The 13,662-nt window shown below is 47.8% G+C and overlaps 1 protein-coding gene and 1 long non-coding RNA gene across 3 annotated transcripts; one reads left to right on the top strand and one right to left on the bottom strand.

The window, feature by feature from the left end:
* Positions 1-236: 236 nt before the first annotated feature.
* Positions 237-1,507, top strand: LOC124675296 (ribonucleoside-diphosphate reductase small chain-like). Its single transcript, XM_047211363.1, has one exon. The coding sequence runs from the start codon at positions 488-490 to the stop codon at positions 1,505-1,507; it is 1,020 nt and encodes a 339-aa protein (XP_047067319.1). The 5' UTR covers positions 237-487.
* Positions 1,508-5,961: 4,454 nt separating this feature from the next.
* Positions 5,962-9,550, bottom strand: LOC124700740. Of its 2 annotated transcripts, none has more exons than XR_007001914.1 (2): positions 8,895-9,550; positions 5,962-8,416 (listed from the first exon to the last, which is right to left on the bottom strand). It is a non-coding gene; the product is annotated as an uncharacterized LOC124700740 (long non-coding RNA). The 2 variants fall into 2 exon arrangements; XR_007002020.1 differs by having other exon boundaries at positions 9,012-9,550.
* Positions 9,551-13,662: the final 4,112 nt, after the last annotated feature.

Below are 13,662 nucleotides of genomic sequence, written 5' to 3'. Positions count from 1 at the left end.
CCCATCCCCGCAAATACCATGGTAGCAAACGAGGCCTCATTGGGCTGTTCTATAGAAAGGCCTTTCTTTGGGCTCCGAAAACCAACCGGCGTATGAGCAAAGCCCAAGACGCATGGAGATATTTGCATAACCTGATTTACCAAAACACCCTCGTTTAGCTCAGGCGAAGCGAGCCTCCGAAAATTAATAACACGTGACCAGGCCAACCCCTACGCTCTCCCTCCCTCCGCCGCTCTTCTTCCCCACGAAAACTTGAAATCCCCCGGCAAAATCCAAAATTTTCCCCAAATCTTCCCCCGCACGGCGCCCTCGCCCGCCCGCTCCTCCTTCCCTCGCAAGCCGCCGCCAATTCCATTCCAATTCCAAATTTCCCAACCCTATAAACTACCTCCCACCCCTGCCCTCCATTCCCCACACCAAAACCACCGCGAGCCCCAAAATCTCACTAATCCTCTCACCCAAAGATCCTACCTTTCGATTCCCGAAGATGCCTGCCGCTCTCTCCCTGGTTCCGGCGTGCGACGCCGAGGAGCCGCTCCTGGCGGAGTCCTCCGACCGCTTCTCCATGTTCCCCATCCGGTTCCCGCAGATCTGGGAGTTCTACAAGAAGGCCGTCGCCTCCTTCTGGACGGCCGAGGAGGTGGACCTCTCCTCGGACGCGCGCCACTGGGACACCACCCTCACCGACGGCGAGCGCCACTTCATCTCCCACGTGCTCGCCTTCTTCGCCGCCTCCGACGGCATCGTGCTCGAGAACCTCGCCTCCCGCTTCATGTCCGACGTGCAGGTGGCCGAGGCGCGCGCCTTCTACGGCTTCCAGATCGCCATCGAGAACATCCACTCGGAGATGTACTCGCTGCTCATCGAGACCTACATCCGCGACGCCGCCGAGAAGGACCGCCTCTTCCGCGCCATCGACACCATCCCCGCCGTCCGCCGCAAGGCCGACTGGGCGCTCCGCTGGATCGACGGCGGCGAGCGCTTCGCCGAGCGCATCGTCGCCTTCGCCTGCGTCGAGGGCATCTTCTTCTCGGGCTCCTTCTGCGCCATCTTCTGGCTCAAGAAGCGCGGCCTCATGCCCGGCCTCACCTTCTCCAACGAGCTCATCTCGCGCGACGAAGGGCTGCACTGCGACTTCGCCTGCCTCCTCTACGAGATCCTCCGAGGCAAGCTGGACGAGTCACGCGTCTTCGAGATCGTCAGGGAGGCCGTCGACATCGAGCGCGAGTTCGTCTGCGACGCGCTGCCATGCGCGCTCGTCGGCATGAACGGCGACCTCATGAGCCAGTACATCGAGTTCGTCGCCGACCGCCTGCTCATGGCGCTCGGGTGCAGCAGGCTCTACAACGCCACCAACCCCTTCGACTGGATGGAGCTCATCTCCCTGCAGGGAAAGACCAACTTTTTCGAGAAGCGCGTCGGCGAGTACCAGAAGGCTTCCGTCATGTCCAACCTCAACGGCGGCGCCGCCACCCAGCACGTCTTCAGCATCGACGAGGACTTCTGATTATCTGATCTTTCGTGCGCATCTCCACCCGCCATTACTTTGAGTCTCTAGTCCTGGCAGTAGCAGTAGTACATGTACCGGGTGCTCCATAGTGTTTCCGTTGTTTTCTCGCTGGTTCTTGTTCGTGGTGTAATGTGTATTGTAATGAATCAAGTTATCATTACTTCTGAATAAACATCATGTGCTTGCTTGCCCCTGTTCTCAGTCTGCACTTAACTGTTCGGCACAAGCATTTGTGCAAACGCATGCCGACCCGCGGGCTCGCAAAGGTGTTCGGCGAAATGCTCGTGCCAAACCGTGGGCGCGCATAGGGTGTTTGACGAAATGCTCGTGCCAAACCGTGGGCGCGCAAGGCGTTCGACGAAATGCTCGTGCGTATCCGTGGGCGCGCAAAGGGTGTTCGACGAAATGCCTGTGTGGATAGGGTTCAGAGGATTAGGTAGGGTTTTAGGGCAGCGCGGGACCAATAATTTTGCGGCGCGCCAGATCCAGTAGTACTGGCTCTGCAGTGGGCGCCATTATTCTGCACGAAATCTTGGCCGTAACTCGGAGGCTTTGATTCAGCAGTAGTAAAATACGAGAGCCGCTTGGACTATTTTTGCTTGTTCCGTAGCTGAGGAATCTACCGTGGGTAGAAAACCAGATCTCGGGGAGTAAAATTTTGTCGATTCTGAACAGGAACGTACTATATGTGAAAGTGATAATCTGGCAGTACATAGTACATCATCAAAATGTCATGTCTGCTGCAGGTTGGCGTGACAAGGTAGCTATCGGCACTTTGTCGTGAGCAATGCACGAAGGCTCATGCTTTTACGGCGGCCATGCGCCCACGTAGGCAATGCTGCAATAGTACTGCACATTGCTTTCCAAGGTTTACGCTGGCTGTTCTATTCAGTTTCGGTTATGGCTGACTGGCTGTACATACATACAAAACCGAATGTAGATGCTTTGGGCGCCAAATCGGTGGAGCAGGAAACGCGTTTAGCGCCAAATGGTTTGTCTTATCTTAGGTCCAAGCTTTCGGCGCAGATCTCTTTCCCTCCAAATCAGGAGCGTAGCCCTAACACTTTCTGAACCTCTTCTTTCTGTCCGCATTGGATTTTCAGATTCTGGACAGTCTCTTTTCTTTCCTTCTTTTCTGAACAATATCTGTTTTGGCGTAATGAGCAGCACCAGGCGCAAATAACAAGCTCATGCGTTCTGCCACTTTTTTTTTCCCGAGAATACAGCCCGGAGAGTGTATCAAACTATCAATCACATAGAAGAGATGTCAAGATGGCCGATATAACGCCACGAATGGCTATGAATACACTCAACGCAACGGAAGGCTACAACTCAACACAACACCACGCGATACACAGCTTACAACGCCAACCCTAAGACACACCACAACGAAGGCTTGCCTTGCACCGTCACCCACCAAGAGTGGCGAGGGGCGGGGCACAGAGCCCTAGAACCACATCATGCCCGAAAATGGAGACCTTGAGAGAACAACACCATGGATGCCCGAACCAACGTACTGAACACTCATAAGCGCCAAGAGAAATCGACGAGTGAATGGCAGGACCCAACCAGTCCAGAGGAAGTCGTCAACCAAGAAGCACCATCCAAGGTGTACATTGCGCCCCGGAGGCCATGCTCCAAGGAGCTGCCAACCTCGACACCACCCGCAGTTACAGGGACACCACGAGCAACCAAGGCGACGCCTTCAAGAAGGAAGCGACACCGTGGTACCGTCATCGCACGATCCAACACCGAATCTAGGGTTTCCCCCGGTGCTCGGGGTGAGGAAGACCAATCAGGGCCGCGACGACGCCTCCAAGGAGGAAGACGACACCCTTGGGCATCGCCGGCGTCCGCAAAAAGCAGGGATTTCTCCCGGCTCAACCGTTGACCCCAACGTCCCACTGAACCGCGCAGATGGGCTGAGCAGATGGCCACACCCCCGTAGAGAGTCAAGCCAGAGACGTCGCCGGAGCAAGGGAAGTCGTTGACCACCTCCCACCAGGAATACCACCAGATGGGACTGGAAGGTGGGATCCAGCCAGCCGCCAATAGCCACCAACGCGCCTCCCCGAAGCGACCACCACAGAGCCGTCGGCCCAGATGGGCCGAGCGGGCCCGAAGCTCCCGGCAGCAGGTGCATGGGCGCCACCACCGCGAGAGGAAGAATCCCCTTAGTAGCCGACCATCCGCCGTCCCATGCGCCGCACCGAGACCGCCCTTTTATTTTTGGATCAAATAGTTGATCAGTAAAAAGGAAACATTGTTGTAGGCATCACGGGAAGAAGTTCAGGACTAAGTTTGTCCAGTTACATGAAAGATTAGAAGTAGAGGCTTCCTTAGTTAACAGAAGCAATGTCAATTGTCAGAGGACAAAAAGGTCCCTGCTCAGGTCTTCTATTTGTATCAATAGAGAATTCCATATTAACTCCTGAACTGTTAGCCTATTATTTCTCATTCGAGATAATTTCTCGCGATAATATTTGGTTCTGTCTCGGCAACACATCCTCTCGCGACCCGCGCCGCCCCCCCTGCGGCGGCCGGGCGCGCATCTCCTCCTCCAGCGGCAAGCTCCCCCTCCCCTCCTCTCCCCTGCCGCCGCCGTCGGCGTGCGCCACCGGGCCTTTGCCCGTGCGGTGCCGGCGGTGGCGGGCCGGACTCTACCTGCTGCTAGGACGGGGGCGCGGGGGCCTCGGGACGGCGGCGGTGAACTCAGGCGGCGGCGGTCTGGCGCGGCGGCGTGGTTTCCGCGCGCCGGGGTGGTCGGAGGTGCGGCGGCGTCGCCGTTGGCGGCGACATGACGCGGCCGGGGTGGTGGCGGCGGATCCTACTCTGCTCAGATCTGGGCCAGTTTGGGCCCCATCTGGGCTGGGCGGGCTGTAGCTCCCCTGTGCGGCGGCGGTGCTCCCAGGATCTGGTGGTGCTAGGGCGGTGGTGGTAGGGTGGCGGCGACGCTATGGCCGGCTAGCTGCAGCTTGGCGGTGTGGGCTTACCGGGCCAGGCGGGCCTGGTTCGCCTGTGCTGCCATGTCCGGTCGGCTCCCGCGATTGCGGTGGAGGTAGTTCCCTCCCGCTGGCTACTGTGCTGCTTCCCCCGGCCCTGCTATCTTGAGCCACCTCATCTTAGGCCCTGCGTCGAGGACCACCGGGGAGACAGTGAGGATGACGTCAAGCCCGTGGTGGCGTGTGCTGGTGGGCGGATGGCTGGGTGGAGCACTTCGACTGACCGGGGTGGTGGTGTTGGGGGTTGGGAGAAATCCATGTTGGCTTTGCCGACACCGTCGCGGTGACGCCCGAGGGAGCCGCCTTGCCTTCCTGGAGGGCGTCGGTTGTACCCCCCGCCCAATCCCCTCCGTGTACCGGGGGAAACCCTAGGATTAGTCCGGACAGCATCGGCGTCATCGTCGTTCCCCTTGTTGAAGGTGTTGTTTGGTACCGGTGGTTTGGAGTGCTAGGAGCGCGGTAGGACTTTTCCGGGAGGCGCAGCAGTGGCGGGTTGTCCTCGTTCTTGTCGATCTGCCGGTGTTGGCATTCTTTTTCTTTTTTCTTCTTTTTCTGTTGTTTACCTTGGGCTTGGTTGTGCTGCGGCCCCAGCATGCTTGATGTATCGTGGTTGCTATATTAATATAGCGCGGGGCAAAAGGCTATTTCGAGGATAATATCTGGTTCTGATATTACATAAGGGAGATATTGCCGCTATCCCGAGGGTAACCGTCTCCTTGTCCTGCCGCTGCCTTTTGGATTGAGATAAGTCCAGCCCAATGTGACGCATGTTGGACTGTCTCTTGGCCAGCTTCGCTGCAGTGTGATTCCCTGGTCTTCGTCAATCGTCAGTGTTAGAATGTACTAGATGGACCCAGCGCGCTCTGCTGCGCCGCTCTCCGATACCAGCGACGTGGTCACTCTATTGTTGACACGTACATGGTTTCGTTGCTGGCTCGCTGAGTTCTGGCACGCCAAAGCTACTAAGATATTCAAGATAGGGAGAATCTCAGAGGAAACACGCAAAACAGCTACCAAAAACGTTCAGCAGCTCCTAAGCTCGCATGTGAAAACAAGATGAGGCCTAATCAAATACCGCAAAAAGTTTTCATGGCACTATCCTAATAGCTACGGCATGCAGATCTAAGAACAATCATACTCAACAATGCAAGCAACGCCCTATTCACATACAAACAGGACAAAACTTTTCACATACACGTGACCGTCAACAGGACAAAGTACAAACCGAATCACATGACGAAAGGAAAATAATTACAAACACGCTGTGGAGCATCAGACAAACCAATAGAGAAATGCAAGATCATGGCGAGCTCACCTGCAAAGGTAGTACCGATTATGTCCTTAAAATAGTACGAACTGCAGTTCACAATGTACATTGAAATACCTAAGATTCACATCTAATGAAGTGATGACACACATCTGAGCCAGAGAATGTATTTCACCCTTGAAAACCTCTCTACCAACTCTTCAGAAACAACAACTCTACCAAGTTACAGTAATTTAGAACACACATCGTCAATTCAGAAAAATATCTACGGAAATAATGATTCTATTGATTTTAATCTCAAGTATGAGAGCTTCGGATAGTTTGTTCAGTACATACATATAGTACAACAAATAATACATATCAAGTATGAGAGCTTAGAATAGTTTGTTCAGTACATACATATAGTACAACAAATAATACAAATCCACTTTAATTCTGTGATGTGCCTCTGGCTCACTCGGTCATAGTAAAGGGCGTAGCTCAGGGGACACCATTCACAAGAGCCTCACTCGGTCATAGTAAAGGGCGTAGCTCAGGGGACACCATTCACAAGAGCCTGCAAAGAAAGGTGCATGCCTGTATTTTCACCCTAGTTCATTGTAACTATACTCTAGAATATATACATGGCCTGGGAAATGCCGTAAAATATATGAATTGCAATAGATTTTCCGATACTGAAGTATCTGAACAAATAAGTATACTTCATACAGTCCTTGTCGTGAAAGGCAAAAATTAGACTGTAAGTGAGGTGTGTGAAGCGGAACCAAAGATACAGTCACTACAGCAGTCTTCTAGGTGGATTAGGGAGTAGGGACATGATCATGCATCACTTTGAAAATAAGATCTAACATAAAACTGGAGAAAATTTTCTTGCAGCATCACATGTTCGAAAGACATAAAGTAACACAATAGAAGACATTTTGCCTCCTCCATGCACAGATTTTTTTTCAGATGAATGCCGTAAATAACGAAAGATTTCCTACACTAACTGGAAGGTACATTTGTTTCAGTGAACTTCATCAACCAAAAGCAATACCTTCTATAGTAGTTTACTATTATCAAAACAAGTTGGACCAAAGAAAATATATCTCAAGGGTAAATTAAAGTCTGAAAAACTCTAGGAATTGACAGACTGCACTCTGCACATAACGGAACGTGCTGTAAATATAAGTTCGCATGGACATTTGCCTAACTAATGTACTGTTATTCTAACACTTCAATAGAGATATATGCCACTGAACTATTTAGCTGAAAGAGTGTGGGGCCGAGAAATGTAAACACTGGAAAAAGGTTGCAACCTTTTCTAAACATAGAATGTATTGTAGATTTTCTGAAACCAAAAGGGAAAAATATATATTCATACCTGAGTAGGCTCTCCTATAAATAAAGGAAATGTATAAAACTGAACAAATGCAACGCCTTTCTCTTGCACTAGAAGAACCTTGCATGCTTTGCTGCGCCCGCTTTTGCTCTTCGCGTGTAGGTTCCTTTTTGGGTACATCACATTTGGATGATTGGATGTAGGACAAAGTGAGTACGACAGGACCATAAGTAATAATCAAAATGAAGATGAGCACACACAAAAAAAAAATAATACACACAGAACACGACCTGATCCCTAGGTCCATCGGCACATATCACATTGTATAAACAGTGTAATTTCAACCTATCAACTTAAAATTTGTGACAATTGCACTATAAATCGTACAATTTTTATCTAAATATTAGTATCATATTTTCAAAAAAGAGTCCCAAAATAGACCTTTAGCTCTTAACAAACAGGGTTAAGTATATGGTACAGTTTGATCTGGAATATTGGAGGGTTGCAATGACATCCATAGAACCCTTGTACATCTTGCTACCCCAGCTTCCCAACAACATCATGCCACAGAACTAAGGAAAGGTGTACAAAACATATACCTCTGCGTTTTCAACTCGTTTTATTTACTATTCAAGCTGAAAAAAGAGAAACCTACAAAAGGGCAGGCATTCCAAAGTCCGCTGAAAATGAACTGAAAGTAACATCAACAGGGGAAGAAATATGTGCACATCATGCACCACTGAATTTGGACATTCCCTGATCGCATTCGCAAGTTAACATAGAGAAACCTCCAAACAAAGAAAATCAAAGAGTTGAGAGAAAACATACTTCCTCGTAAGGACAAATGTCCCCCCAAACACACACAAAAAATGCCGTGAGTTTAACCAGAGAGAGTAGTTGTGTTATGTATCATGTATATAGTATACCCAGAAACAGTTATTGCAGGTGACGTTGTAGAAATATGTATCGAACATGATTGTCTCAATGAATCTTGGTCAAGCATGAAACCAAACTATTCCTAAGTCCAATAAAAGCTTTTGACTGCATTTCATTCTGTACAGGTAAAACTATGAAAAGTGGATCTGTATAAGGAGTAAAGATTCGTCTTTTGTAGTATACATTTTGCGGTAAAAACTGACACTTCCGTATACACAAAAAAAATGCAATCTGACCTTGGAGAATTAGCACCATCTCTGTCGTGAGGAGAAGAGGCGCTGCCAATCCTCCCCCTCATCCGCACTACCAATCCAAATTGCAGTATGCAGAATTACAGACATTCTGAATCACTAATCAACATAATCTCTTATGCCTGTATGCTGCACAAAAAAAAATTATTGGGAAGCTGAAAACTAACAGTAACTTATTTAGACAGAGCCGACTATAACTTAATGATGCACAAACATTCATTTCTTGCCTTGTCATCTTGCCCACATTTAATTGTAAGATGAAATTTCAGAAACAAATATGAAAGATAATATGATGGCTCTGAAGAAGAAGTACATGTGGCCTGTCGAGATACATGATTGTCTTTGTGGTTGCAGGATCATGAACTTCTCTAATTAAATGATTCTTGTCTATCATTTATGATTTTCTCAGACTTAGAGCTGCGGTAATGCATAAACGTAGCAGATCGTATGGAAAAGGCACTAATTAATTTTTATTTCGGCATATCGCAGTCTGTTAATTCATGGAGTACAAACTGATTAAAGCATCTCTAAATCAATATCCTGAAGAATTGGTATATGTATGCAGTCAATCAACTTTAGCACATAGCAACGGAAGGAGTAAACTAACCCAGTGGGGGAAAATAGGAACATGTAGTGCGCCCTCTTTGGGCGAATCTTCGCATGCAGGGGCGTTGATCGCGTCAAGACATGAGAGCTGTAGAGAAATGAGAAGGGGATTATTCACCTGGTACGGTACCGCCTCCGCCTCGTCATCTCGGCTACAGCCGCGGTCTCTCGCGGTGGCAGAGCATCACCGGCGCGAAGGCTAGCGCCAAGGTCGAGCCATCCTCGCGCCTCACTTGGGCCTAGTCGAGACGATGCCAACGATGAAGAGAAAGCAAGGCGCTGAAGGGGGCACCATCTTCCCCTCTCCCACGGTTCCTCTAGCCTCCTCGCCGCCTCCATTGCATCATTTGCTCGTCGAGCCGCCGGCCGCCGCTGGCCCATCGGGTTGTCCTCCGATGCCCGCGGTCGTGGCGCTGCTTCACTGCCCCACCCTGCAGCAACCAAGATTTGGCGTTAGCCCCACCTCACCCTAAGATTCGGTGTCGTCTCCGCCAACGCCGAGGCGCCGACTAAGATCCGGCGACCGCTCCCCCGCCTCCGCGTTGGGCTCGTATTCTCCTGTTGGTGCTCTCATGTAGCGACTGGATAAGGAAAGAGGCAGAGAGAAGAGAATTATGCCTAGGACGCTTGTGGACTGAAATAGGAACCGACGAAGCGTGAAAGCCGTGGAAGCGGATAGGCGGCCGAGCCGACCTTGCAATTCAACGAACATAGCGGACCATGTGCACGATTGAGCGAGAGGTGGCCGATTCCATCTGCAGTAAAATGCTGACTCGCCTCTGCGTGTAGGCCCGACGAAAGCGACCCGCCGATCACCCACAGGCACGCGCAGCCCTGGGAGCTTAGAGCTCTTAGGAGATGCTGACATAACTCCACAAGTTCAGTTTACAATCCGTATCACTGTTTTGGTTCGAGCTTCACCCTCATACTCTAAGAACATATCTTTTTTGAACAGGAAGGGTCCCGAAGGACCTAGGGCTTTATTTCATCAGCGGTGGAGTTACATTTTACAGATAAGGCCAGGAAGAAATAGGAAATTACAAGCCAGCCCTTGCAAATTACACTGAGGACCTCAAGAGAAAATTGGAAAAAGCGATCAGGTCCAGCTCCTTCTTCACCACTGCGAAGCTCGTCGGAGTCAACCTCTGCGCCGCCGGGGACGAGACCACTTGGGGCACAACGGTGGGAGCCAACTCCAACGAGTCTGTAGAGCCTCCGAGTCGGCAAGAACGCTTGATGGAGGTAGTTGCTACTCTGACGACGGCTTGTGGCCGTCGCACGAGGATGGAGGGGTCGCCCTTCGGCCGTGGGATACGGCGATGATACGTCGCAAACGTATCTATAATTTCTTATGTTCCATGCTACTTTTATTACAATACTTGAATGTTTTATACATACTTTACAGCATTATTATACATTTTCCGGCACTAACCTATTAACAAGATGCCGAAGTGCCGATTCTTGTTCTAGCTGTTTTTGGTTTCGAAATCCTAGTAAGGAAATATTCTCGGAATTGGACGAAATCAACGCCCATGGGCCTATTTTTACACGAAGCTTCCAGAAGACCGAAAGGGAGACAAAGTGGGGCCACGAGGTGGCCAGACGCCAGGGCGGCGCGGCCCAGGCCCTGGCCGCGCCGGCCTGTTGTCTGGGCCCCTCGTGACGCCCCCTGACCTACCCTTCCGCCTACAAATAGCCTTCGTCGCGAAACCCCCTGTACCGAGAGCCACGATACGGAAAACCTTCCAGAGACGCCGTCGTCGCGAATCCCATCTCGGGGGATTCAGGAGATCGCCTCCGGCACCCTGCCGGAGAGGGGATCATCACCGGAGGGGCTCTACATCATCATGCCCGCCTCCGGATTGATGCGTGAGTAGTTCATCCTTGGACTATGGGTCCATAGCAGTAGCTAGATGGTTGTATTCTCCGCTTGTGCTATCATTGTTTAGATCTTGTGAGCTGCCTAACATGATCAAGATCATCTATTTGTAATGCTACATGTTGTGTTTGACGGGATCCGATGAATATAGAATATTATGTTAAGTTGATTATCAATCTATTATATATGTGTTGTTTATGTTCTTGCATGCTCTCCGTTGCTAGTAGAGGCTCGGCCAAGTTGATACTTGTAACTCCAAGAGGGAGTAATTATGCTCGATAGTGGGTTCATGCCTCCATTTAATCTGGGACAGTGACAGAAAGTTCTAAGGTTGTGGATGTGCTGTTGCTACTAGGGATAAAACATTGATGCTTTATCTAAGGATATTTGTGTTGATTACATTACGCACCATACTTAATGCAATTATCTATTGTTTACAACTTAATACCGGAAGGGGTTCGGATGATAACCTGAAGGTGGATTATTTAGGCATAGATGCATGTTGGATAGCGGTCTATGTACTTTGTCGTAATGCCCTGATTAAATCACATAGTAATCATCATTGATATGTATTGAATCTTTATTTGTCAATTGCCCGCCTGTAATTTGTTCACCCAGCATGTTAGTTATCTTATTGGAGAGACACCTCTAGTGGACTGTGGACCCCGGTCCATTCTTTTACATCTGAATACATTCTACTGTTTTTACTGTTCTTTGCAAACAAACGCCATCTTCCACTCGATACGTTTAATCCTTTGTTTTCAGCAAGCCGGTGAGATTGACAACCTCACTGTTACGTTGGGGCAAAGTACTTTGATTGTGTTGTGCAGGTTCCACGTTGGCGCCGGTTTCACTGGTGTTGCGCCGCACTACATTCCTCCACCAACAACCTTCACGTGCTTCTTGGCTCCTACTCGTTCGATAACCTTGGTTTCATACTGAGGAAACTTGCTGCTGTGCGCATCATACCTTCCACTTGGGGTTCCCAACGGACGTGTACATCTACGCGCATCAAGCTAAATTTACGGCGCCGTTGTCGGGAGATCAAGACACGCCTGCAAGGGGAGTCTCCACTTCCAATCTCTTTACTTTGTTTTTGTCTTGCTTTATTTTATTTACTACTTTGTTTGCTGCACTTAAACAAAACACAAAAAAATTAGTTGCTAGTTTTACTTTATTTACTATCTTGTTCTCTATATCAAAACACAAAAAAATTAGTTACTTGTCTTTACTTTATTTGCTTAGTTTACTTTACTGCTATAATGGGTACTCCTGAAAATACTAAGTTGTGTGATTTCACTAGCACAAATAATAATGATGGCAATTGGCACATACAATTCGTCCAGTTGCTTCTCGTGGGTTTTCATAACCCTGCTGCGCAAAAATGGGATATGCATTTGAAATGGATGTCTGAGTTATTACGTATATCATGATCGATACCGAAATCGATCGAGTCATCTGTTCCTTTACCCAAGAATAAGTATTTTTATTTTCCATGTCCAATCGCGGATCCCTGAATTTCTACAATAAATTAGATAGGTAGCTAATATTAGTTCCCTATACACGAGTCTGTTGTCATTCTACTGCAACAGTTGTACTAGAATGATGAATACCTTAAGCAGGTAGAAATAGAAAGAATTTTGCTAAAATGGAAAAGGGCTTTCTTTCTAAAGAAAGCTGCTAATTTGTATGTACTCCTATTGCTCCACCTGCTACTACAGCAGAATTCTATGAAATTAAACCTGCTTTACTGAATCTTGTTATGAGAGAGCAATTTTCTGGTGTTAGTACTGATGATGCTTGCTGCCCATCTTAATAATTTTGTTGAACTTTGTGAAATGCAAAAGTATAAGGATATACATGGTGATATTATAAAACTGAAATTGTTTCCTTTCTCATTAAGAGGAAGAGCTAAAGATTGGTTGCTATCTTTGCCTAAAAATAGTATTGATTCATGGACTAAGTGTAAAGATGCTTTTATTAGTAAATATTATCCTCTTGCTAAGATTATATCTTTGAGAAGTAGCATTATGAACTTTAAACAATTTGATAATGAACATGTTGCTCAAGCATGGGAGAGAATGAAATCTTTGGTAAAGAATTGCCCAACCCATGGACTGACTACTTGGATGATCATCCAAACCTTTTATGCAGGATTGAATTTTTCCTCAAGGAACCTATTGGATTCAGCTGCTGGAGGTACTTTTATGTCCATCACCCTGGGCGCCGCAACTAAACTACTTGATGATATGATGATCAATTACTCTGAATGGCACACTGAAAGAACTCCTCAAGGTAAGAAGGTAAATTCTGTCGAAGAAACCTCTTCTTTGGGTGATAAGATTGATGCTATTATGTCTATGCTTGCAAATGGTAGATCTCATATTGATCCTAATAATGTTCCTTTAGCTTCATTGGTTGCTCAAGAAGAAAATGTTGATGTGAATTTCATTAAGAACAATAATTTCAACAACAATGCTTATAGGAATAATTATGGTAACAACAACTATAGGCCATATCCTTCTAATAATGGTAATGGTTATGGTAATTCTTACAACAATAATAAGAGTGTACCCTCTGGTATTGAAGTGATGCTTAAAGAATTTATTAGTACACAAACTGCTTTCAATAAAACTGTTGAAGAAAAGCTTGATAAAATTGATATTCTTGCTTCTAAGGTTGATAGTCTTGCTCTTGATGTTGATCTTTTAAAATTGAAAGTTATGCCTGAGAAAGTTGAAGATGCTAGGTTTGCTAAAACAAATGCCATCCAAGTTAGAATTAATGATAATATTAGATTGTTGGCTGAATTGCATGCTAGGTGGGATAGAGAAGAAAAAGAAAAACTTGCTAAAGAGAATAATGTAGTTAAAGTATGGACTATTACCAC

Source organism: Lolium rigidum, chromosome 1, assembly GCF_022539505.1.
Source record: "Lolium rigidum isolate FL_2022 chromosome 1, APGP_CSIRO_Lrig_0.1, whole genome shotgun sequence".
In the NCBI taxonomy this organism is placed as follows: Eukaryota; Viridiplantae; Streptophyta; class Magnoliopsida; order Poales; family Poaceae; genus Lolium; species Lolium rigidum.
Note: the sequence above shows the minus strand (reverse complement) of the source record. Positions and strands in the feature narration are given on the sequence as shown.